Source organism: Neophocaena asiaeorientalis, unplaced genomic scaffold (genome assembly GCF_003031525.2).
Source record: "Neophocaena asiaeorientalis asiaeorientalis breed wild unplaced genomic scaffold, Neophocaena_asiaeorientalis_V1.1 scaffold65, whole genome shotgun sequence".
NCBI lineage: Eukaryota > Metazoa > Chordata > Mammalia > Artiodactyla > Phocoenidae > Neophocaena > Neophocaena asiaeorientalis.
The window spans coordinates 16647527-16673125 of NW_020173215.1; the positions used below are offsets into that span (position 1 = coordinate 16647527).

The 25599-nt window shown below is 54.2% G+C and overlaps 1 protein-coding gene across 1 annotated transcript in view; it reads left to right on the top strand.

Annotated features, from left to right (window-relative positions):
* Positions 1 to 25599, top strand: part of SORCS2 (sortilin related VPS10 domain containing receptor 2) — a 284413-nt gene that overhangs the window by 204772 nt on the left and 54042 nt on the right. Inside the window, exons 6-9 of the mRNA XM_024745080.1 lie at positions 4391 to 4464; positions 8537 to 8601; positions 12236 to 12354; positions 15078 to 15167. Coding sequence (XP_024600848.1) covers positions 4391 to 4464; positions 8537 to 8601; positions 12236 to 12354; positions 15078 to 15167 — 348 coding nt within the window. The remainder of the gene's footprint in view (positions 1 to 4390; positions 4465 to 8536; positions 8602 to 12235; positions 12355 to 15077; positions 15168 to 25599) is intronic.

Genomic DNA, 25599 nt, shown 5'->3' on the forward strand with positions numbered 1-25599 from the left:
CAAATTGGAAAGGCTTCATAAAGTTCTGGGGCAGATGTCATAAATGCAAGTGTGTCGGTGGTGATGGCGACGAGAACGCCATCCATTAATCCGGAGGTTACATAATCCTGAGACTGATGGCCTCAGACTCCTTTTTAGTCACTTACTGCCTGAGGATATGAGCTGTGCTCTCCCGATTTGCCGATGAGTAAAGTGAGACTGTCCTGAGAGGAAGGAGTCGGCCGGGGGGTGGGAGAGGGGAAGAGGGGTGTTCCAGGCAGAGGGAACAACATGTACGAAGGCCTAGAGGCAAGAGAGAGAAAAAAGGTGGGTCAGCAAACAGCAGGTGCTCAGCAAACAGCAAGTCGGCCTCCAGGTGCTGGGCCTCAGTCTGTGCAAACGTGAGAAAACGGCAAGAGTTGAGTACAGCAGGAGCCTGGGGCTTGAGGGATTTGGGGAGGGGACACTGGCTCTAAGTAGCCAGGGTTTGGGGAGCCCTGGAGGGGTAGCTGGGGGCAGTGGCTGGCACCAGGTGGAAGACAGACTAAGATGCAGACTCTCAGCCTCTTTGAGTAAGAAAATCTCGCAGCCTGAGTGTTTTCTCCCTGCAGATAAGAGCAGAGGATTGGAGCTTAACAAAGAAAACTGCCAAGTTTAAGAAAAAGGGACACAACAGTTACGCAATTGTCACCGGGTCACAAAGTGTCAGTCAGACAACTATTCAGAGTGACTCTCTTTCTAGAGGCTCCCGGTGATTTTTATGGGTAGGGACAGCCATCCTGAAGTGGGGCGTCTTCTCACAAGACCCCGAGGTTAGGAGATGACCTGTTCAAGGAGGAATCACTCACGCAGGGGCCGGTCTGCAGTCCTGCAGCCGGTCTTCAGTTTTCCTGAAATTTCTCTCCTAGGCAGTTGGGGAATCTGTAGTTTTCAGGGCTGCTGTTGGCAAGGGGGAAAGGCGATTCGGACACCCCAGAGTGACGATGTGGGCAGGAGCGGGACTGAACAGGATTGCGGGGCCAAGAGGGAGTGTTACCCTCACATCCGCAGTCTCCGTCTCGCCCCGGGCAGCTCTGTCTAGGAGGACGGTGGGCAGGACGCTCAGTCCGGGGGCTTCAGAGCCCCAGTTCCGCGCACGCCTTGCCTGCGTGAAGTCCTGACACGCGGGACCCACTTGAACCCTCCTGACTTCCTGAAGGAGGATGTCACCCATTTTACAACTGAGAAAAGCCAAGGTTCACCTGGGTGACTCCAGAAAGGGAGGGCAGGGATCTGAGCCCAGATGTGCCGGCCCCAAACTTGGGAGACAGGAGCCTGGGTTTCCGTGTTGCCGTTGGGGACTGCCCAGCCATTCTGGAGAGGAAGGAGGAGGCCAGGCCTCCTCCAGCAGGAGAAGGACCACTCCCCATCCCATTAGCCTCCCAAATAGAGCAGACAGAGGGCCACCACGTGAGCAGAGCTGCCACCACCTGCTTAACTCTTCCCTGACTCCCCACACCTGAGAGGTGAAGTCAAAGCTCTGCCCCGTCCTCAGCACCTGGCTGTGAGCCTCACTTTTGCACAGACTGAGGCCTAGCACCTGGAGGCCGACTTGCTGTTTGCTGAGCACCTGCTGTTTGCTGAGCACCTCCCACCCCCCTACCTCCTACTCGCAGGCCTGTGCTCGGGAACTCCCTCCCCCTGGGAGGGCCTCTGCCCTCCTCTGCCTGCAGACATCCCCACGACCCCGATGAGGCACTGACGCCAGGCGACAGGCGGTGTCCAGGGAGGAACAAGGAGCCTCCAGATGGCTCACGGAGGGACCCTAACCCAGGGAGTTGGTCACAAAGGCAACGGGCAACAGGCGCAGAACAGGATGGCGGTCTACCCCCAGAACAGAGGCTGCAGACATCCCCGCCTCCCCCGGGCTGGAGCGGAGGGGAGGGGTGTGTGGGGGCCAGGACCCAACAGGCACCGGCTCCCCGCCTACCACCAGGCTCCAGCGAGGACTGGGGGTTCAGGGGGCAAGTGAAAGTACGTGTCTGCTCGCGTGTGTGCGTGTGTGTCTGTGGGTGCGTGCACGCGTAGTTGTGTCTCTGTGTTTGTGTGTAAACACGTGCACGTCTGTGTCTGGGGGCCGGGTGGCGCATGCGTGTCTCCCTGTGTATATATGCTTGAGTGTGTGAGCCTGCGTGTATACGTGTATCTGTGCCCACGTGGGCTTCTGTGTGTCTGTCTCCGTGTGTGCATGTCTGTGAGTACATGTATGCATTGTAGGGGTGCTCGCACACGTGTTTCTGTGTGAGCTGTCCCAGGGCCCTGGACACCATCCTCCCTCCTGCTCCCCCAGCGTCTGGCAAGTGTCTGTGCTCAGGGGCAATCCTTTGCCTTCGGGTCTGTCGTTTCTCCTCCTGGACCACGAGCTTTGCAGACGCAGGGCCGGGTGTGGCTCAGCCCCGGAGCTCTGGGCCGGGGAGCCTGTGCTGTACTTGGCTTCTCTTGGCCTCCAGGGCTTGGAGACGCATCTGGGGAAGCACCAGGGCTGTGATGGGGAAGCTCACACCTATCACGGCCACCTCTTGCACATCACACTGGCTCCCAGGACCTTGGTTTGAGAAATGCAGCTATTGAGGGGCTTCCCTGGAGGCGCAGTGGTTAAGAATCCACCTGCCAATGCAGGAGACACAGGATCGAGCCCTGGTCCGGGAAGATCCCACATGCTGCGGAGCAACTAAGCCCGTGCGCCACAACTACTGAGCCCGCGTGCCTGGAGCCCGTGCTCTACAACAAGAGAAGCCACAGCAGTGAGAAGCCCACGCACCTCAACAAAGAGTAGCCCCTGCTCGCGGCAACTAGAGAAAACCCGCGTGCAACAACAAAGACCCAACGCAGCCAAAAATAAATAAAATAAAATTTATAAATTTATTTAAAAAAAGAAAAGAAAAGAAATGGAGCTATTGAGTCCCAGTGGAGGTTGGTGCAGGATGGAGCGGGTGCTCCAGTGTGGGTACTCCTCCCCCTGCCCTGTCCTGTGATCCCCAGAGAGCTGTCCCCTCCCTCCCCTTCAGGTCTTGCCCTGTGGCCCCTGCAGGCGTTTCCCAAGCCCAGTCTGCTCGTTCAAGGCTGTCCCCACCCGAGGTCCCCAGGTCAGAGCCCTAGACGCCGCCTCCCCCTTCCCTCCTCCCAGGACCTGTTCAGCTCTCTAAACAAGTCCCTTCCGGAGCCCTTTCCTCCTCTCCATGAGCCTGCAGCCCAGGGCCGGACCGAGGCCTGGCCTCCCTGGGACCTCCCTGCCTCTGCCCCATGGCAGCTGGCCTCAGCCCTCCTGAGAGCCTCATCTTGTCCAGCTGTCTGGTGGTCTCAGGCAGAGCTGGCTGTGTACTTTACAGGGTCCAGTGCAAAATGAGAAACGTTTAACAATTGGGACAAACCCTTTCTTCCATGGTCTCTTTCCAGCTGTCACGGTGTCTTTATGAGCTACTAATGTCATACTCCCTGTGCACAGGGACACAAGCAGGGTGGACGCAGACCTCCCAGGCTCCCAGGGCCTCAGGACTCAGCGCACAGCCACCCAAACTTGACCCTCCCCAGGCCCAGGTGCCCCCCCCACCCCGGGTGGAAGGCGGCAGTGGCCCTGGAGGCGCTGGCAGAGCCACACCAGCTCATTGCTCCATCCGGCTCTGCTCACAGATCTCGAGTTCCGAGATAAAATTATTAGGTCTTTCGGGCTTCCCTGGTGGCGCGGTGGTTGAGAGTCCGCCTGCCGATGTAGGGGACACGGGTTCGTGCTCCGGTCCGGGAAGATCCCACGTGCCGCGGAGCGGCTGCGCCCGTGAGCCATGGCCGCTGAGCCTGTGCGTCCGGAGCCTGTGCTCCGCGACGGGAGAGGCCACAGCGGTGAGAGGCCCGCGTACCGCAAAAAAAAAAAAAAAAATTAGGTCCTTCAAGTTAGTGACCGCAGAGCATTAAACCCCAAGCACAGGCCCTGGGCTACCGTAGTGGCCAAGGCCCCAACCAGGCTTCAGACGTCTCTGCTGTGTCCTGAACTGACCGTCTCACCTTTCCTGGTCCCTCCTCCAGAGCGCCCTCCCTCCGCCCCACATGCATAAAGGACATTCAGGTCCCTCCTGGGTGCCTGCACTCAGACACACCTCCTCCAGGGACCTCTGCCCCTGTCTCTGGGCTCCTACCAGCCGGCCTGGGGTCGAGACTGGCCCTTTATGGAGCCCCCGTGCCTGACCTTCCGCCTCTCGGAGGCTGGTCTGTACCCACCTGGAGCACAGGGCCTGCCCCCAACAGGTCCTCGCCAGGTGGGACAGGACCGGCCAGCCTCCCCCGGGGCAGACATCACCCAGGGCTGATGCAGCTCTCAGAAGAGGCTCACTCCTCATGTCACGACCGAACTTTTCTCTCTCCTCCTTCTGCCCTAAAGCTCTACGTATCGTCTGACCTGGGGAAGAAGTGGACTCTTCTGCAGGAGCGAGTGACCAAAGACCATGTGTTCTGGTGAGCATGCCCCCGCCAGGACCCGGGGAGCCCCGGCGAGGCCAAGTCAGCCCCCTCGGTCCCCAGCTCAGGTCCCCCACCTTCTCCTCTCTGCCCCATCCCTGCCCTCCTCATCCCAGGGGGGCCTCCGGGGCGTCCTCTCTGCTCTGCTGGGACAGCGTAGGAAAGGGTTGAGAGCTGGGGCTTGGTGTCGCTCAGGCCACGCGCACACCCACGAACCAGCTGTGCAGTTTCGCACGCGTGAATCTCCCTCTCTGGGCCTCCGATTCCCCCATAGTAGGGAGAGGCACTAATGTACATAGAGCTGGCCCAGTGCCTGACACACAGCAGGCCCACTGTCCCCCTCACCACGGAACCCCCTCCCCCCTGCCCCTGCCTCTCCTGTCCTGGTCCCGACTCAGCCCCCCACTGACGGCCCGGCGGTGCAGCCTTCCCTGCCCCATGCCTTGCTCGGCCTCTGCCGGTCTTGGACCCTCACTCCTGCCCCAGCCGGTGCCCGGGCCCCCTCCGCGTTGGTGTCATCTCTTGGGAGCCACTCAACAATCGATTTGCATGGAGCTCTAGTCTCACTGCCCCAGCGAGAGGCTCCGGTGCTCAGGAAACGCCTGTTGGATAAGCAAGCGAGGCCCGTGAGGATGAGACATGGACGAGGTCCAGGGCTTCTGCAGAGGGAGCAGAAGCCAAAGGCGGGGCTCAGAGCCCACGCTGGCGCCCCTGACCCGGCTGCCACCCACCCCGCACCTACACTACCTCTGGAGATGCATGCAGTGACACACGTGCTCTTTCCACCAAATTGCGTTTTCCTGAGTGTGAAAATGACACACACTCACGTCCTCTCCTTTCTTATCTCATTTGGGCTGCACACGTACGGCCAGGCCTCCTAGCCAGGCGCAGCCCTGCGTCCCCAGGACAAACACCGTGGGAAGAGCTTCCCGTCCCGGCCTGTTCCGTCTGCGTCTTCATGCTAATCGGGGCCAAGAACTAGTTTGCGGACTTAGGGCCACAGGCTGAAGGGAAGCTTTGGTCTCGCCTCTGGAACAACGGCCTGGGGGTGTGCCTTCCACAGCGGGGTGGGGAGCGGTGAGGGCTCCCTCCACGTGGCCGCCCTCGAGAGGTCCCGGGTCCTTCCTCGGAAACTGGAGCGCGGCATCAATCACAGGCCCTGTCATTCTTGTCAACTGTTAGCCCGCAGGGGCTCAAGGAGGTGGGGAGCGGGGACAGGAGGTGGGGTTTCTGAGCAGGATGGCCTGGAAAGTTGGCAGATCAGGATTCGGGGGACTGGCGGGGAGCGGTTCTGCCTGTTTGTCCAGTCCCAGGGAGACCCCTGGGGCCACAGAGAGAAACAGCCCGCAGACACTGAAACCGAAGCTGGTGCTCACTCAGACACGTTGTTATCACGGGCAGATCAAATTATGTCTTCCCTCGGGTTTCTCAAATTGCTCCAAGTCGTCACGCGAGAGGGGTAATCATGCCAGACACTTGTCTGCTCGGGGGCCCGGGAGTCTCCCTGGGAACGTGGTGACAACACGGGGACGGCGCCTCTTGTAAACAGTGAATAATGCTGTTTTGACAGCACTTCCAAGGCGCTCTCTGTCCTTGAACTGACAGCAGGAATCGCCGAAGCCCCGTGTTGTGTCTGAGACTCAGACCCTGAATGTTTTGAGAAGCTTAAACAAGTGAGCTCCTTAGACTGGCCTCGTGGGGCCGTGGCCGGGGGTTGGGAGACCTACTATGTTCTGGGCCCACGAATGCCCTGACGCGTCGCCTCCCTGCTAGTCTCTCAACGGCACTGGGACAAAATTATAAGGACCGCCCAGCAGCATCCACGTTGTGAGCACTGGCTGTGCACTGGGCACCAGACCTCGGGTCCCAGTGCATCCCCTTATGAGATCCACACAGCGGCACCCAACTGTCTTCCCCTTAGGTTACAGAGGGGGAAACGGCGGCCCAGAGGGGCCAGGGCACTTGTCCTAGGTCACGGGCCGTGGCTGCCTCTGTACGTAGCCAGTGACCTTGCCCTTGGCCCCTCTGCCGGGCAGTCTGGCCGCCTGCACTTCCCCAGGCGTTTCCAATTCTTCCTCCCGCCTCGAACCCAACCTCACCCGTAAAGCCTGAGCTTTCCACTTCCGTGAGCTCCAGTGCCTGCCCAGGTGTGAGGCAAGTGGCAGTACTTCTGTCCTGAAGGGAGGTGAGGGGAAGACAGAGTTCATCCCACAACAGCCCTGGTGGCGGTGTCTTAGAGGGTTTACCAGAGCTGTTTGCATCAGAGCTTCCCTTAGCGTCCGAAGGAGTAGGAGTCAACTCCCCGTGCTTTGTTGAGCCCGTGGCCACAGGTCTTCTCACGTGACTGCTGTCTCTAAACAATATAGACCAAGGGCCTTCCAAACAAGACCTTGACAAACAAGAAGGCCCAGGGCTCAATGCTTGTCATTTCCCACGGGGAGCCAGGCTTCATCTGAGGTGTGTAAATACAGAGTTTCACGTGGTCTTCAAAACCCGTGACCAAGGGTTTCTGGGGCAGGGACCTCAGGTCCACTGTGTTCCCTGCCTCGTGCAGGGCCTGGTGTGGGCGTGCTGGGAAGTGGCAGGGGAGAGGCTCCGATGGAGAGGGAGAGACAGAGGGAATGAGAGAGTGAGTGACAGGCCGAGTGTCATGACCCCATTTACAGATGATGGATGGTCAAACTAAAATTCCATCTGCCCAGCTGAGGACCGGTCCGTGCTTCTGGTAAAGGGAACGACGTCTCTCTTTATTCAGAAAAGAGAGGAAAATGTCAGGCAGGAGACCTCCTTCCAAGGAGCTTACGAATGGTTTATTCACAAAACCTAAATCAACACTTCACCTTCCGATGGAGACTCTGTGGAAAGTCAGAGTGATTGACGCCGGCACCCACGTTTGAAACATCGCAGACTGCACATCCCGCCACGGGGGGCATTGTGGGTTTCCCCTGTCCACCTGGGACCACCTGGCCCCTGGAGGAGGTGAAGCCAACAGGCACCCTGGTGCCAAGCCCGTTAGGAATCGGGCTGAGAGCTGAGAGAGGCCAGCTCCGGGGGCTGTGAGTGGTGGGGACTGAGCAGTCAGTGGCAGGGACATCTCATTGGCCCGTCCCGGGTGCTGAGTGGCTGTGGGAGTGACCTCTGCAGCAGACTCTCGGCTTGTCTTTGGCAAAGTCAACGTGCTTCCTCAGGTTACTGTCCATGACAGGGTCGGCTTGGTGGATGGAGTTTAATAGTCAGACCGGCTGGAATGTACGTTATAAAAAATGTAATAGCTCCCCACACCCATGACGCCCCGGGTGTTCTTGCTCCGGAGATGGCTGAGGGAGCTGACGTGCAGAACATGGCAGGAGATGACAGTCCAGTTGATACCTGGAACCGGTAAAATCTGGGAAACCCTGGACCACATCACATCATCAGTTGAGAAACCTGCGCTTCACCTCCTGGGTGCCGGGCCCTGTGCTGGGCTGGCGGAGGTCAGCGCCGTCCCCAGCTGCCCTGGAGGATGCAGCCCAGTCCCTGCCCCCCCAGGGTGTGTCTTCGGCCCGTTCTTCTCGGGCCTTGTTGAATGCTCCGTCGTGGGCAGCCACCGTCCCCCTGTGCTCCATGCACTGCCTGAACCCCTGGAGCAGTGTGGTCAAGGGAGGGGCCGGTGGCTGAGAGCAGAGCCTTCCCAAGGATGTACTGTGAAGGGGGCATGAAGGGGAGCAGGGACAAGGGAGAAGGACCCTGGTGTGAATCCGGGTTTGCACCCTCGGGGGAGTTGTTCTGATCACTAACATACATGCGCACGCACGCACACATACACACACACACCTACGCGCACGGATGTGAAAGTCTTCTCTAAACTACTCTAAATGGAAGAATGCCCAGCAAACCCTGGGCCCTGCAAGGCAGAGGCTGGGGCTCCATCGGCCTCCCAGGAGCAGGTGGGCTCTCGGGGAGGACTGTGTCCTCTGAGCCCCAGATCCTGGAGACCACATGACTGCCTGGGGCTCGGGGACCACACAGGCCCCGCGAGAAGGGCTTGGGGGCTCTGTTCCCGACACCAGCCTCAGCTATTCTTTTCCAGGGCTGTCTCTGGAGTGGACGCTGACCCAGACCTGGTCCACGTGGAGGCCCAAGAGCTCGGAGGAGGTAAGTCGGGAGGGTACAGGAGCCAGGCGCCCCCACGTCTGCTCGCCCCGTGGCCGGCTCGGCTGCCCTCGTCCTTCGTGGCTGGCCCTGCACGGCTGACCTTGCTGTGTTACGATATGGCGTAATTTTAAATGTGCTTGTTTTCCAAGCGGAGATAAACTGAAGTCAAGGAGCTCCGCTCCAGTGGCAAAGTCTACTGAGAGGACGAATTGCTCTGGTCCCTGAGCATTGAGTGTTTCCCCATCTCTCAGCGCCCACCCTGCCCCCCCACCAAGCTTGCTGAATGCTGAGGTGGGGCAGGGCCTCCGATGGCTCCCCCCACTCCAGTGGGGCAAGGAGCTCTGTGGCCGATGAGCCCAGGGGCCACGCATGCTGTGAGAAAGGTCCTCTGTGCTCCTGAAGGAGTGGCACTGGCGTCAGAACCATGGAATGTTCTAGAATATCAGAGCCGAGAGGACCTGTAGATTGTGCCTTCATTCAACGAACACTGACTGAGTCCCCTGTGGACCAGGCCCAGGGCTGACCCTGCTGGGGACGCAGCAGGGTCCCCAGCAGGGTCAAGAACAAGACGCAGCCCTGCCCCTTGCCTGGTGGGACATCCTGGTGGTTTCTCTAGGAGTGGAAACCCGGGCAGGGTCACACTTAACTGACAGTGGGAGCTGACAAGTGCCAACAGCTGTCCCCTGGCTGGGCCATACTATGTGGAGTGTAGGTTCAGTGGTGCCGGGCACCGGGGTCCTGGCTGGCGACAGAGGCGCTGGCGTTGGCTCCCTGCCCGCCACGTGCCAGCCACATGAGCCTGGAAGTGACCCTGCACCTCGGCCCCCTTGTCTGTGAAATGGGCCCCATACGTGGTGCTCAGCCTGGGGACGTCGTGTGTCAACGTGTGGTGGGTCTCTTTACCACGTCCAAAGCCCTTGACCCTTCCCCGGACCAGCCCCCATCCTGCGGGGATATCACTGTCGCTTCAGCTTCACTGACCAGGAGAGAAAGCTCACAGAGGCTCCAGGCTTTGCCCAAAATCACAGGGTCACGGGCTGGTACAGACTACAGCCCAACCATCCTCCACACACAAAGCCCAAAGCATCCCGGCCACGCTCACGGCGACCTGATCCCCAGCAGGGCTCAACACAGCAGAGGCGGGTGATGTCTCGTGACCTCCCACCTCCAGCGAGGAGGAACGCCAGGCCTCCATCCTCAACAAGGGGCGCCGTTTCTACCCAGCAATGATTCCATGCAGCCCACCTTCCCCGGGAGAGGAGGGACCCTGAGCCTAGCAGCTGTGACGTGCACGTGAAAGGCCCCCAGGACGGAGCAGCGTCCCTCCCCCGTCTCCCCTGCCTCCAGCCACCCCAGCCCGGGAGCCCTGTTAGAACCCAGTCCAGCCAAGCTTGGTGGCACAGCATCCGGGCCTTTAGGACCCACCCCACTCACAGGCCCCACCTGCCCTCCGGCCAGCCTGAGCTACGGGCCATTCCCCAAGGTCGCCTTACACCTGTCCTCGTCCCTGCGGAAAGGCTGCTCCCCATCTGTCCACCTTGAACGTCTTTCTTGGGCTGCCCACCACCTCCTCTGGGCTCCACAGCACCCGGACTGCCCCGTCACAGCTCTGCACACTTCCCCGGGCCTGGAGCTCCTTGGGGACAGGGCGGGGCCTGATCGATTCACCTCTGTGTCCTCAGTAGAGCCACCAAATGAATAAGCACGTGGCCAGGTGCCAGTCGCCCTGAGCAGACGCTGGGCCCCTGCGCTAACGTGGCAGGACCCTGCGACCACAATCCGTGCCGTGGACACGAGGACGCTCACTGCCTGTCACACCACGTTGTCCCTGTCGGTCCGTCTGCCTCTCCCCAGAGCTGCAGCTGGTGCCGGTTCACGAGAGCCAAGCGTCCACCTCCCTTCTCAGCCCCGTGGTCAGAAACTTCATCTCGGCAGCTTGAGAACGCCCCCCCCCACCGGGATTGGGTGGTGATTTACACCAGAGAAATTGGCAAGCGATGTGGATCGGCGTTTCTCCCACTGCACAAACCTTCAGCCCCGTGAAGGGGGTCTTTGTCTGTCTCGTTGGCAGTAGAGCTGGAACAGGGAGGGATGAGTGAACAAATGCATGCATGCATGAGTGGGCAAGTGAGTGAATGAATGAACGAACGGGTAAGTGAGCAGACGGTCCACTTTGAGTCTCCACGACGGGAAATTCAGTGTTGGCCACAGGGACTGACCGGGCCGTTCAGAGGGGAGACGGAAGTGGTGCAGGAGGGGCCATGGCACAGCCGTGGCTGACTGCGGGCCTACTGTGCGCACGGTCTCCTAGACGCTCACCTGCTCTTTTGACGTGGGCATTAATACCCACGTTACCGTGGAGGAGCTGAGACCCAGGGGACCCTGCCGGTGAGTTAGGGCAGGTCCTCCGGCCCCCAGCCCCGCCCCCTGGCACTCTCCATGCTGCCCGGCCACCCAAGGCTGTGGGCAGGACGTGCCCCGAAAGCGCTGATGTCTCTGAGCACCCTGGCTGGGCTCCATTTGGTCCCCGTGGTTAAATGCCACTCCTGCCCAAAAGCGGTAGAGACGAGCTCCCCCGGGGCACAGCTCCAGGCCTCTGCGCAGGTCTGCTGGGGCCCCCAACCCGGGAAACAGAGGGCTTGACGTAAGAGCAGCGGCTGCCTGGCAAAACAGGGGTTCAACTTGCTTAATCGTAGATATTTCTAAAGGGATGAAAGTGTTTGTCTAAAGTTAGGGGGGAAAGAACCCCTGAGTCCTACCCACACCCACCCGTTTAAGTTGGAGAGACTCCAGGAGGGTGGGAGGGGTCCCGAGTCGTGATGGGTGCCATGGATGCCTGCCACGGCCCTGCAGTGTCCCTTCCCTGGGTGACCACACGCACCCAGCTTGCCCAGGGCAGGCTGGTGGGTGGGAGATGTGTGTGTGTGTGGGGTCTCCTGCCCACCATCTCTCCGGATTGCTCCGAGGTCCCTCTCCCAGACAGAGGATACAGGTGGCCACGGATGTGCAGGTGCCGTGTCTAACCCTAACCCTAACCCTAAGCCGGGGCAGAGGGCGCGTGGGACAGAATGTTGATCAAGTCCTGCGCTCACATGGCAGTGCTCCCCTGCACGGCTTTAGCCTGGGGTCAGCAAACGCTTCCCGTCAAGGCCAGCCAGTAAACGGTTTAGCCTGGCTGGCCGTGTGGTCTCCCCTGCCAGTGACTGCCGTTGTATGGTGGAGGCGCCGTGGGTGACGCGTAGACCGGCAGGCACTGCTGTGCTCCAGTGAAACTTCCTCCAGGAAGAGCTGGAGGCAGTCCGGGTGGCCCTGAGGTAGACAAGTCTCCTAGCTCAGCCACAATTTCCACATCTGGAAGATGGGGCCATCGTTGCATGGTCCTGAGTATTAAAAGAACTCCTCGCAGTAGAGCGCCTGGCACAGAGCTGGCCCCGCTCAGCAGCAGGTGCAATCACAGGGCGCACCGTTTAACATTCAGACCCACAAACAAAACCGGCGGCAGTGGTATCGGAACGCAGACAGAGCCAAAAAGGTTCAGCGCTTTGTCACGCCTGAGGCTGTGTCTGACTCCTTCAGCTGGAGTCTGAGTCTTTGAGATTTCATGCAGCGCGTGGCTGGCTCTTATCTCCTGCAGGTTTTCGGTACGTCACCTGCCAGGTCCACAACTGCTCCGAGAAGACGCTGACAGTGCCGTTCGCGGGCCCCATTGACCACAGTTCTCTGACCGTGCAGGACAATTACATCTTCGTTAAGGTGAGCTTCCTGCTGGGGCTCTTGGAAATCGGCAATAGGTGATGTGGAGTATAAGCCACTTGGGGGAAAATGGAATCATTCAAACAGGAAGCAATAAAATGGCTATGTTACTTTCAAGTGCTACTTACTTCAGTTTCCCCTGCCCCTGTGATGGTGGTGGAAGGCACCCCCCAAACCCCGTAAGGCCAAAACACAGGGATGCCACCTGTTCCTCCCTTCTGCCCACTAAGAACTTCCCACAGCCCAGGGCCTCCAAGCCCAAACCCATTTTGTTCCATCTGGTTCCGGCGACTTTGAAATGATATTCAAAGCTGTTGTCTCTGGTCATTTCTCTTGGCCACCAGGCATCAGCTATCCACAGCCCAGGGACCAAGCCCTGCTGCCTGTACACACAGGTACTCAGATCACAGTTGGGACCACCATGTGGTCTGACGGTTCAGACACTCCGGGAGGCAGCTGGTCATACCACTTCTTGATTACTTCCACCAACGAGGAGCTCACTCCTTCTAAAACAGCCTACCCCTCTCCTGGATAGCTCAAATCTTTGGAAATGTCATTCCAGTACTGAGACGAAGTGTTTCCTCTACTCTCATCCAGTGACCCCTGCTCTACCCTCTAGGACCCCATGAGACAAATCCAAAGGCTCCTATGAAGATGGCCCCTTAGGGGCAGCTGCTGGTGTTCTCTCCCCTGAAGGCTCCCCCGTCTCAGGGACGTTTCATCACCCCAGGTGCCCTTCTCCACACGCAGAGTGTACCAGGGCCTCCTGAGGATTTGGGGGCTGGAACTGGCAGAGTGTGTCACGGCCCCCATTAGAGCAGGCCAGGCAAGAGGCTTCTGCCACCACCGGCCCTGATTCCCAGCCCTGCCCCCGACTCCCAGCCCCACCCCCATTCTCCTTCACCCTCTGCGGATGCCCAGCCCCACAGCTTCCCATCCCTTCTGTGTGTTTGCACCCACTGTTCCCTGGGCGTGGACCACTTGTGCCCCCTTCTCCACCTCCTCCCCCAACACTGTCGTGTACCACCTCCTCCAGGAAGCCTTCCCTGACTTCCACTCTACTTCAGGCCCACAGGTTGCCTCTTCGGAGCGCCCCCAGCTCTGTGCATTCCTCCGTCACAGCCAGGCCACGCTGTCGTCCTTTACTGTTTACCGTAGACCCTGCAGTCCGGTGCGGGTGGGGGCTCCGGGTCTGTTCTCAGCACCGCTGTCTTCCCAGCACCTCCCATTGTGTTTCTGCAAATATCTCCCAAGGGTTGGAGCAATGACAGCAATTGGCTTCTTTGACAACCGTATCTCACGTTGAGTCTTTTCTAAATGTTGTGATTGTCTGGTCTGCCAGCGCCCCGAGCCTGAGACCCCGGGGGCACAGCTGTGGCTGGACAGGTTGGGCTGATCCTTGTGCAACAGTAGGCACTATGCACCACGGGGCCCCAGGATGGGGTGCGGGGCTCAGTTAGAGGTGCTGGGAAGGCCTGGCCGAGGGTGAGCCGTGAGAGGGGGCTCGGGGAGGATGGAAGATGCCGGATCGGGTGCTGTCGGGAAGCGGGGCCACGCTGTAACTGGGCTGCTCGGTGACCTGGTCTGGAAGGAGGGGGCTTAGGAGGCTGAGCCGTAATGGTGAAGGAGCCGCCCCCGCGCACTCAGCCTGGACGGCGCGCGGTCATCGCTGGCTGGTCTGTGTTCAGATGTGATAACAGCTGGCTCTCAGTTTTGTTGCAGAGGCCTGGTCTGCCTCTGGTGACACTGTCTGTGTCCGACGGGGGAAGGCGCAGCCCGCAGTGCATGCCAGGCTGGGGCCAGAGGCCAGGGGCCACTGTGCCCTGTCCAGCTCCTGGCCCACTCCCTCTCCCAATACCCGTTTGCCCCCTTGTTCCTCGTCTTCCCTTCTCACCCCCTCCTCCTTGCCACTGTCCCAAAGAAGCACATGCTGCTCTTTTCCTGGGTCTTCTATTATATCCCATGAGAGACAAGTTACTCCATCTCTGGGTCTCACTTTTCTCATCTTTAAAATGGAAATGATCACAGGTCGTGGAGTTGTTGGTTTTGATACCGATGAGCTGTTTGGGACAGTGCTGGCCACATGACTGTCTCCGGAGTGTTGCCTCTCGTTTTGTTTCTCTTGCCTCGTGGTCTGGTGGTCATCTTTTGTGGCTTGAGCTTACCTTTGGCCTGTCTCTTCCTCCACTCAGTGGCTCACCAAGTACTCTCCCTAAGAGGAGTTCTAGGGAACAGAATTTTCTTCACCTTGTCTGTAACTCAGACGTAGGGAAGCCAGGTGCTGAGAGAGCATGGGGAAGGAGGTTAGTTCTAACTGAGGGAGGTGGACGAAGACTTCCCAGAGGTGGGGCATTTGGTGTGGGGCTCTGAAGGATGAATAGGAGTCTGCCCATTTCAGACAGGGCATGTATAAGCAAAGTAAAAGGGCATTTTCACCAGGATTTGGCTCAACAAGAAACCTAGTCCCGGGCTTCCCTGGTGGCGCAGTGGTTGAGAGTCTGCCTGCCGATGCAGGGGACACGGGTTTGTGGCCCAGTCTGGGAAGATCCCACATTCCGCAGAGCGGCTGGGCCCATGAGCCATGGCCACTGAGCCTGCGTGTCCGGAGCCTGTGCTCTGCAATGGGAGAGGCCACAACAGTGAGAGGCCCGCGTACCGCACAAAAAAAAAAAAAAAGGAAAGAAACCTAGTCCCTTAAAAACTTGTTTTTCCCCTCCTGTTAGGCAACCTCAACAAACCAGACCAAATACTACATCTCTTATCGTCGCAATGAATTTGTCCCGATGAAGCTGCCGAAGTATGCGTTGCCAAAGGTATGAGTGGGTTCCCCATTCCACCAGGCCCTGAGCCGGTGCTGAGCCGGCCCTGACTCGTGGGCCTGCAGGGCTTTTGCACCTGTGCTTGGTGCTACTGCCCCCTCCCCCTCCAGCTACTGCCCCTCCCCCTGCACTCCATCCTCACACGTGCCCAGCTTCATTCTGTCTTAGCGCCTCTGCAATGTTCTTCCTTCTGCCTGGTCTTTCTTTTCCCCAGACTCCTGCACATGTGACGTTTCAGACAAATGTCTGTTCCCACTGACCCTCCAGGCTGGTCCAGGCCTCGGTTTCCTGCTCACACCCCACCCTGCTCCTTCCTGACACTCAGGGTGCTGGGAACCCCCCGTGTCTGTCCTGCTTTCAGCTAGAGTTTCCAGGGCTGGGGGGCCGTTTCTGTTTTATTCACCTCTGCATTCCAGCTGCCTAGCATAGTGCCTGGTAGATAGTAGGTGTTCAATTAATGCTACTTCCTCCCCCTTGCCTGGCCGGCAAAGAAGGGGGACGTGGAGGCTGTCCAGACCCTGCCCCTGCCCTGCCTCCGGGTGAACTCCACAGCCCCCTCCCTACCGATATTTTATTCCAACTTTACAAAGGAGGTGATTGATGGTCAGAAAGGCTGAATATCCCGTCTGAGGTCACACAGCTTGTAAGAAACCAAAGCAGGTTTCAAACCGAGGTCCGAGGTCCAGGCGAGTCTGAGACCAGCCTTCTGCCACATCTCCCTCCAGAGGACGGTCTCCATCCCATGTACGTAATTCAGAATCGCAGACTGAAGCAGCCCTTCTCTCCCACATACTTATCGAGCATGAAATGTAAGCTAGGAACAGACGCTATAGCTGTGAGTCAGACACCCCGGTTTCCTGCCCTGGCTGGGTTTTCAGAGGAAACAGGCAGAAAGTCAAGCAGACAGACAAATGTGTAAAATAATTGCAAGCTGTGATTTGTACTGAGAAGGAAATGAGAGGCCGAGGCAGACAGTGATGGGGGGTGGGGGAAGCTTCCCTAAAGGGCATGTCTCATCTGAAGCCCAGCGGTTGGGGGAAAGCTGTTCAGGTGTAGGGCAATGCAGGTGCAAAGGCCCTGGGGCAGGAGGGACCTGGCTGGAGGGTGGAGAGGAGGTGAATGCGCTGGCCCCTGCAGGCCCGGGGGCTGTGGCTTGCTGGAAAGGACTTGGATTCAGGAGCTGCTGCTCGGGACATCACAGACCCCTCCTGAGCCAGAAATGGGAAAAGTTCCTGAGACTTTTAAAACCTTTTAAAAGCATCTCTTTAGAAAGAGAAAAGGAAGAGGGGGGAAAAAATGGAAAGGAAAGGAAAGAAAGAAAAGAAGGAATCTTAATAAAGTCCCTCCAGTGTTGGCCGAGTAAATAAATGAAAAGCTAATGGTTTCATTTATGGCAAGTGCTTTTGGCATCTCTGGAGGGTGGGGGGCCTTTCAGCTTCTGAGAGGCTCTTCCTCTGCCACTGAGGGCTGCAGCATCAGCTGCATCCTTTGTCCTAGTGTTGGGGTGGGTTGAGTGGACCCCTGGGTCTCTCCCTGCTCCCCTCTGGTACTGGGACCTGGGCAGATGCTGCCCCTTTCCTGGGACGGGGGAGGCTGGACCAGCGGCCAGGCCATTTCTGAGGGTCTTCTGAGGAGACCGCAGCCACAAGTCATGACCTCTGTGACCTTGAGCCCTGGCTGCACCTCCCTGGTCCGTGGCTGAGACGGCAGTGAGTGTTTCTTGGTCTTTGGCGGGGGGGAGGTTTGCAGGAAGCACCACTGTGAGTCCCGCTGCAGGCCCTTGAGAGCACGTGCTACCTGCTAGCTTCCCGTTTCTGCAGAAATCAGGGGTCATTGAAAAGAGTCGTGAGGCTGTGATGTTAGTACTGCCCCCGCATCATAAGTGATGACAGAAACAGACATGCCCCTCCTGTCATCCATTTTCAAGGGATGACCAGGAACCCACTTATATCGTTGGCATTTGCATTGGCACTACGTGTCCTCGCTCGGGGGTCCTGCCCAGGACCCAGTGACAGGCAGTGGAGGACCATGCACAAGTCAGGCTGCTCTCAGGGATCACCCACCCCCACCCCGAGCCCTGCAGGGTCCTCAAGACCACACTTGGTCTTTGCTGAGAACCTTGCCCATCCAGGGACCTGGCTGCTTCCTCTCCACCAAATTCAGGAGAGCAGCCAGACGCCAGTGTTCCCACCAACAAGGAGAGCTAGCTAATTGAATTCCCTAATCAGATTTTGTTGTTGTAAGGTGAATTTGTAACTCCTGCCTGTTTCCTCCCCACAAACCACCCCCACCTTTTTTTTTTTTTTCTTTAATTGCCCCAAGTAACATCATGGAAACAATAGAAATCAGAGCAGAGGGGAGCTCACCACAGCCTCCCTCCCTCCCTCCCTCCCCAGCCCTGTTTGGTTTCCCTCCATCCTGGGCCCCAAGCCAAGGCGACACTGCTGTAGCTGTATCATTGCAGACACTCTGTCTACAGCCTGGCTTTCACATGACGATGTCTCAGGAGAATTTTTCCCAAATGATACATGATATCCACCTTAAACGACTGCAAAACTTTCAACTCAGGAGACCGTACCTTGTTCAGCTAAGCCAGACTCCTGTTGTTTAGACATTTGGGTTGTTTCCATATTTCATAATTATAAACAGTGCTGCCATGAATATATTTGTACCCACAGGTATTTCTTTTTTTATTTTCTCAAGTCAGTCTAAGAAAAACTTCTGGACAAAGGATATAAATATTTTTGGAGCTTAGCTGCTTTCTAAAAGGGTTCCACCAGCAAAGTTAGAATAGACCAGTTTCGACACAGCTTCGCCAAATTTTGTGTTGTATCAATTCTATTTTCCTTGTACTTAAAAAGGTATAAAAGGTACCATTCTGCTGTTTTAATTCACCTATCTCTGAAACCTGTAATGGGTAAACAGTTTTTATTATATTTGCCAGCAGCCTTTGCTTAAATTGTTTACTTGTAGAGATTTAAAAAAAAATTTACTCATGTTCCCTAACAGAAAAAGAAGAAAAATAGGCAAAGGCTATGAACAGACAAAAGAGGGGGAAAATCCAAGTAACTATTGATTATATAAAAATATTCATAAGCATAAAGTAAATGCAAATTTACTTTAAAGTAAAAAATAGTCTTTTATCTGTAATATGTTTACATAAAATAAAATAAAACCCATAAAGCGTAAGAATAAAGGAGGAAGTGACACCAGGGAAGAGGGTGGAGTGGAAAGCACAGGAGTCTGTCTTCTCACTTAGACAACAATCCACTGCCAGAATCTGCCTGATGTAATTGTTTTGGAACTCCGGAGTCTATTCAAAGGCTTGTAGCTTCCAGGGGAAGGCTTGCACCATAAATCAAGGTTAATATCCACAGTTTTAGCTCTTCCCAAGGAAGCAGCTACCCATCTCCCACTCCTGCCCCCCAGCCGCGTGGCCGGCAGCTGTGTATGCATTCCTAGAGCAGGCACACAGCTTGCCGGAGCCAGGGTGGGCATAGGACCTTGTCCTTCAATACTGGACCTTGCCCCCCAATATTGGGAGTCTGTGCTCTGATTGTTGCTTCTGATCACGCATGCAGACACCCAGGCACACAGCTATTATCGCAGCCACCACCAGCTGAAGCAGCTTCCAAGGGATTTAAAGGGCCATGTTACCAAGCTAAACTTGGGTCCGCTCGCCCAGGTGCAGCAAAGTCAACCCACTGACACCAGGTTGTGGTGAAGGAAAGTGCGTTGTTTATTGCAGGGCACCAAGCAAGGAGTCCGGGCAGCTAGGGCTCAAAATACCCGAACTCCCTGACAGGTTTCAGCAAAAACATTTTCAAAGGCAAGGTGAGGGAGGGGCATCCCAGGGTATGTGATCAGCTCATGCACAATTCTCGTGATTGATGGCGAGGTAACAGGGCAGGGTCATGGGGATTAACATTATTAATCCTTGGGCACCAGTAGTTCTGGGGCAACGTGCTCATGATCAAGTAGTTAACTTCTCCCATTTGGTGGTGGTATTAGCATCTACAAAACAACTCAGAAAGTGTGTATCAGCTACTATTATCTATGTCCTTTAGAGAGGAGCTAAAGCAGAGCATATGGAGGAAGGATCTGTCCCAGGAAGTCCCCACAGGGTCCTGCTCAGTTACAGCCAGAACCTGTTTCCACTGCCACCCCACCTTTATTTTCCTTCTTTTCATTTTTGGAGCCAACATTTAAGGACTAGGACATTCAAAAGCAACCACACATATGGAGGAATTTAGAAAGTCACCAAGTATGCCCAGGAAAAAGCTCAGGCTGAGAAAAGACCTGAGGACTCCAGTTTACACCTCAGGCTGATCCCCGGCATGCAGAGAGCCCGCAGCCATAAAATCTAAATAAAACACTAAAAAAACAGCAAACCCCGAGGAAGGGAGAGAATCTGATTTCCAGAGTTACCACATTATTAGATTCCAGCATCCAGTTTTCAATAACAAAGAAACCACAAGGCAAAGAAAGAAAGTACAATCCATTCAAAGGGGAAAATACCAACAGAAGTTGTCTCTGAGAGAGACCATATGGCAGATCTACTAGACAAAGACTTTAATACAACTGCCTTCAAGATGCTCAAAGAGCTAAAGGAAATGTGGAGAAAATCAAGAAAACAGAGTACAAACAAATTAGATATATAGGCATACCTCACTTTACTGTGCCTTGTGAATATTGTATTTTTTTCCACAAATTATAAGTTTACGGCAACCCTAGCCCTGCGTGGAGCAAGTCTATTGGTGCCATTTTCCCAACAGCATTTGCTCACTTTGTGTCTTTGTGTCACAGTTGGTGAATCTCACAATATTTCAAATTTTTCATGATTACCATATTTGTTATGGTGAGCTCTGATCAGTGATCTTTGAAGTTACCACTATGATTGTTTGGGGCCAACTTAATTGATAAGTGTCGTGTGTGTTCTGACTGCCCCTCCAACCGACCATTCCCTCATCTCTCTCCCTCTCCTTGGACCTCCTTATTCCCTGAGATACAGCAACATTGAAATTAGGCCAATTAATACCCTTACAATGGCCTCTAAGTGTCCCAGTGGAAGGAAAAGTCACACTTGTTTCACTTTGTATTAAAACCTAGAAATGATGACACTTCGTGAGGAAGGCTTGTTGAAAGCCAAGACAGGCCAAAAGCTAGACCTCTTGCACCAAACAGCCAGGTTGTGAATGCAAAGGAAAAGTTCTTGAAAGAAATTAAAAATGCTACTCCAATGAAAACACAAGTGATAAGAAAGCCTTATCGCTTATATGGAGAAAGTCTGAGTCGTCTGGATAGAAGATCAAATCAGCCACAACATTCCCTTAAACCAAAGCCTAATCAGAGCAAGGCTGTAACTCTCTTCATTCTCTGAAGGCTGAGAGAGGAGAGGAAGCTGCAGAAGAAAGTTTGAAGCCAGCAGGGGTCGGTTCACGGGGTTTAAGGAAAGAAGCGACCTTCATGACATCAAAGTGCGAGGTGAAGCAACAAGTGCTGGTGTAGAAGCTGCAGCAAGTTATCCAAAAGATCCAGCTAAGATCATTAATGAAGGTGGCTATACTAAACAACAGATTTTCAATGTAAACAAAAACCTTCCACTGGAAGAAGATACCATCTAGGACTTTCATAGCTAGAGAGGAGAAGTCAGTGCCTGGCTTCAAAGCTTCAAAGGACAGGCTGACTCTCTTGTTAAGGGCTAATGCAGCTGGTGGCTTTAAGCTGAAGCCAGTACTCATTTACCATGCCCCAAATCTTAGAGCTCTTAAGAATTATGCTAAATCTAGGCTGCCTGTGTTCTGTAAATGGAACAAAGCCTGAATGACAGCACATCTGTTTACGACATGGTTTACTGCATATTTTAGGCCCGCTGTTGAGCCCTACTGCTCAGAAAAAGATTCCTTTCAAAATATTACTGCTCATTTGACAATGCACCTGTCCACCCAAGAACTCTTATGGAGACACACAATGAGATCAATGTTGTTTTCATGTCTGCTAACACAATACCCATTCTGCAGCCCATGGATCAAGGGGCAGTTCTGACTTTCAAGTCTTCTGAGTTAATACATGCATTTCATAAGGCTATAGCTGCTATAGACAGTGATTCCTCTGACGGATTTGAGCAGTCAATTGAAAACCTTCTGGAAAGGATACACCATCCTAAATGCCAGTAAGAACATTTGGGATTCTTGGGAAGAGGTCAAAGTATCAATATCAACAGGGGTTTGGAAGAAGTTGATTCCAACCCTCATGGATGACTTTGAGGGGCTCAAGACTTCATGGAGAATGTCACTGCAGATGTGGTGGAAAGAGCAAGAGAACTAGAATTGGAAGTGGGGCCTGAAGATGGGACTGAATTGCTGCAAGCTCACAAGAAAACTTTAAGGAATGAGGAGGTGCTATTTATGGGCGAGCAAAGAAAGTGGTTTCTTGAGATGGAATCTAGTCCTGGTTTAGATGCTGTGAAGATTCCTGAAATGACAACGAAGGCTTTAGAATATTACATAAACTTAGCTGGTAAAGCAGTGGCAGGGTTTGAGAGGATTGACTCCAATTTTGAAGGAAGTTCTACTGTGGATAAAATGCTATCAAACAGCAGTGCATGCTACAGAGAAAGTGTTCATAAAAGGAAGGGTCAGTTGTTGCAGCAAACTTCATTGTTGTCTTCTTTAAAGAAATTCCCACAGGCACCCCGACCTTCAGCACCCACCACCCTGATCAGTGGGCAGCCATCAACATCGAGAGGCAAGACCCCCCACCAGCAAAAAGATTATGACTCGCTGAAGGCTCAGATGATGGTTAACGTTTTTTAGCAGTAAAGTACTTTTTAACTGAGGTGTGTACATTTCGTGAGACGTAATGCCATCGTACACTTAATTGACTACAGTATAGTGTAAACATCACTTTGATATACACTGAGAAACCAAAACATCTGTGTGACCCACTTTATTGTGATATTTGCTTTATTGTGGTGGTCTGGAACTGAAACCACAGTATCTCCAAGGTATGCCTGTACCAAAAAAATAGATAGAACACATAAATGGAGCCAAAAAGAAATTCTGGAGCTAAAAGGAACAATAATTGAAATGGAAACTCCACTAGAGAGATCCCAAAACAGATTTGAGCAGACAGAAGAAAGAGTCAGAGAACCTGAAGATAAGACAACTGAAATTACAATATCTGAGGAAAAGAAAGAAAAAAGATTGAAGAAAAGCGAACACCATCTAAGAGACCTGTGGGACACCATCAAGTGGACCAATACACACATTCCATAATGCGTGTCCCAGAAGGAGAGGAGAGAGAGAAAGGGGCAGAAAATCTATTTGAAAAAATAGTGGCCCAAAACTTCCTTGAAATTGATGAAAGACATGACTGCAAATATCTTTAAAAGCTTGGTGAGCTCCAAGTAGTATAAACACTAAGAGTTCCACACCAAGACACATCATAATCAAACTGTAGAAAGACAAAGAAAGAATTTGGTGAAGGTGTTCGTTCATTCGGCTGTTCCCTGGAACATAGATGTAAAAATCTATGGGGAAATTTCCCCTATCATGCTTGCTAAAAATGTTTTTAAACTTTCCAAAGTTACTTCTTTAAAATGTTTTCACTACAACGAATGGAATAATGCAAATATATACCATTTCTACCCGCTTACCTCTCCATTCCTCCTTTTCAATCTCACATCTTCATTCCTCAGCATAACTGTTGTAGGAACTCTTAGAGACATCTCAGTATTCGTTTTTCTTCTTCATCTTAGTTTAACAAACCCCAAATTTTAGCTGGTGCATTGTTTCCCAGCTAGGACTATATCTCCCAGCTTCCCTTGCAGCTACATGTGGTTGTTTCTAGAATCTGGTCAGTGAGATTAAGTGGAATTGTCACATCTGGGAGACTTCTCAGAGTTCTCCTTTAAAGGCAAGCCTTTCTCTCCCTCTTTCCTGCCTCCCTCCTGTTGCCTTATGTTGACAAGATGGCTGGAGCTCTAGCAATCATCTTGAACCATGAGGACAAGGGCCATATCATGGGACAGTAGAATGGTGACCCAGAAGGAGCCTCTGTCCCTGGTGATTCCAGCTTCCATCCTGGAATGTCTATCTCTGGACCTCTTTTACATTCGTGAGACATGAGTTTCTATCTCATTTGAGTCACTTTTTCCCCCAGTTTCTATTACTTACAATCAAACCTAATTCTACCTGATAACAAACATTGGCAACTCTGGTGTTTCTTTCCACATATTTCTCTAGGCCATATAGCTATATATACATGCAAACACATATACATATGTGTAGTTCTTTTAATGTCTTTTGTTTAAAAATGGAGTCAACACATGTCTCTGCTTCTAACTTTTTACAAAAAGAATAACGTAAAGGCAAATTTAAGAAAAAAATGCATATTATTTATCACTCTCTAATCAGCAAAGATTTTCAAAAGCCTGTTTCAATGCATGAAGTTAAATGAGCGCCCTCTAGCCCCGCTGGTGGGGAAGGAACGTATACTCTCAGGACGATGGTTGAACAACACGTAACAAGAGCTTTAGAAATGTTCCTACTCTCCGACGCAGCAATTTCCCTTCTTAGATTTACGGTGAGGAAATACAGAGGGGCAGAGATCTATGTCTGGGAATGTTTATGGCTGTCTTGCACATAATTCTGGAGATGCTAAAAGCGCACCAGTGGGGAAATATTCAATGAAATACGGTACATCCACAAAAGGGAATACCATGCAGTCATAAAAGTGCTGTTTATAAATAATGCTAATGACAGAGGAAAATGCTCCCCATATAATGGGCAAGGGCACAGCTGCAAACCATACATGAAAAACTATATGAATCCCACTTGGGAAAAAGCCCAGAAGTAAACATTTTTAAATGTTAATGTCAGGTCTCTCTAGGGGTAGCACTACAGGAAACGTTTGCTCCTTTACACATTTTTCTTTGTTTCCCGGATTATAGTAAACATTTACGCAGGTGCGGGGGAGGAAAGTCGGAATTCATACAATAACAGTAAATACTGATTGGACCAATGCCCCGCTCGTGCTGCAGGCTTCTCCCTGGTTCGGAGGTGCATTGCAGGTGTTTCACGGCACTGCATCTCTTTTCTGCAAAGCCCCTTCTTTTGGCTGCACAGCTCGGGGGGGGGGGCGCAGGCCAGGAGGGGAAGGGGCCTTCACCAGCCTGTGCCCTGCCCAGGCGGCCTCTTCTTCTCACAATCGAAGGTCTTGCTTGGCCGCACAGAATAGGGACCCCATCTGCTATTAGAGAAAGAGAAACATTTCCTGTCTCTGTGCCCTAACATCAGGTGAGAAATGCAAAAGGAAGTGTACCCCCAAACTGCGCCACCTGCAGTGGGCGGGACGGAGGGTGGTAGCCAGCCCCCTCCCTCCGCCATCCATCTTCAGCTCCTGGATCTTGGCAGCTCTACTGCCAGAGGGGCAATAAAAGTCTCGGAGTGATAGAAGGCAAACAGTAGAGGCTGCAGAATAAGAGTTCCTATGGCTTTGAAATGGGGCCGGTTCGGATGCCTTTTCACGCGCCTCCCATGCAGTAGTTGGTGCTGGTTGGGAATGAAAAGAAAAATGAGAAACTAAGGTTAGCCCTGGGTTTCTTCTTCTTCCTTTTTATTCAGTTGTTTTTTTTTTTTTTAATTCTGAACTGTAAAATCTGGCGCTGACGCCCCAGACGGCTGCCCAGCCCACTCAGGAGCTGCCCGACCTTCTGGTCCAGGTGGACCCCAGGCTCTGGGCTTTGGCCTTGGCTGCTCAGGGCAGCCCCCCTCCTGCCTAGTGGCCAGGCGCCTGCCCTCGGCTCCCATAGGGCCCTGGGCAGCCCACTGCCCTGGGGGAGGGGGCCTTGTTGGCTGTGTGCCTGGCGGGGGCCAGGGGTGACGGTGGCCTGGCCAGGGGGAGATGTGAGCAAAGGGCAGCTCCCGTAGCAGGCCGGTGATGCGGTCCTGGGCGTGAGTCTGGAGTGAATTAATCCATCCCTCCCACCAGTGTACGTTACCAGAGGGCGGAGGCCAGTGGGGCTCCCTGGTGTAGCCCTGGGCCTAGAACAGTGCCTGGCACACAGTAGGTGCTTAATGAATACGTGTTGTTGAATGAATGAACGGACAGATGACGGGCTTGATCCTCAAGATGGGAGGGGGGAGGGGCCCGGGAGGGACGCATCCCCGCCTCCCAGAGGTGATGGTCTGGGCTGCATTCTGACGGTCTGGGGGTGCGTGGAGGAAAGCTCCCCCTCCTCGCTGCAGGGGCAGAGGGGAGGAGGTATCACTGCGCCCCACCCAGCATAGAGGGTGGGAACGTCATTCCCATTTTGGAGGTGGGAAAACAGAGGCCCAGGGAGGTAAAGGGACTTGGCCAAGGTCATAGAGCTGAGAGGGCAGAGCCAGGATGAAAATCTAGGTCAGCCTGACTCCAAGAGGGG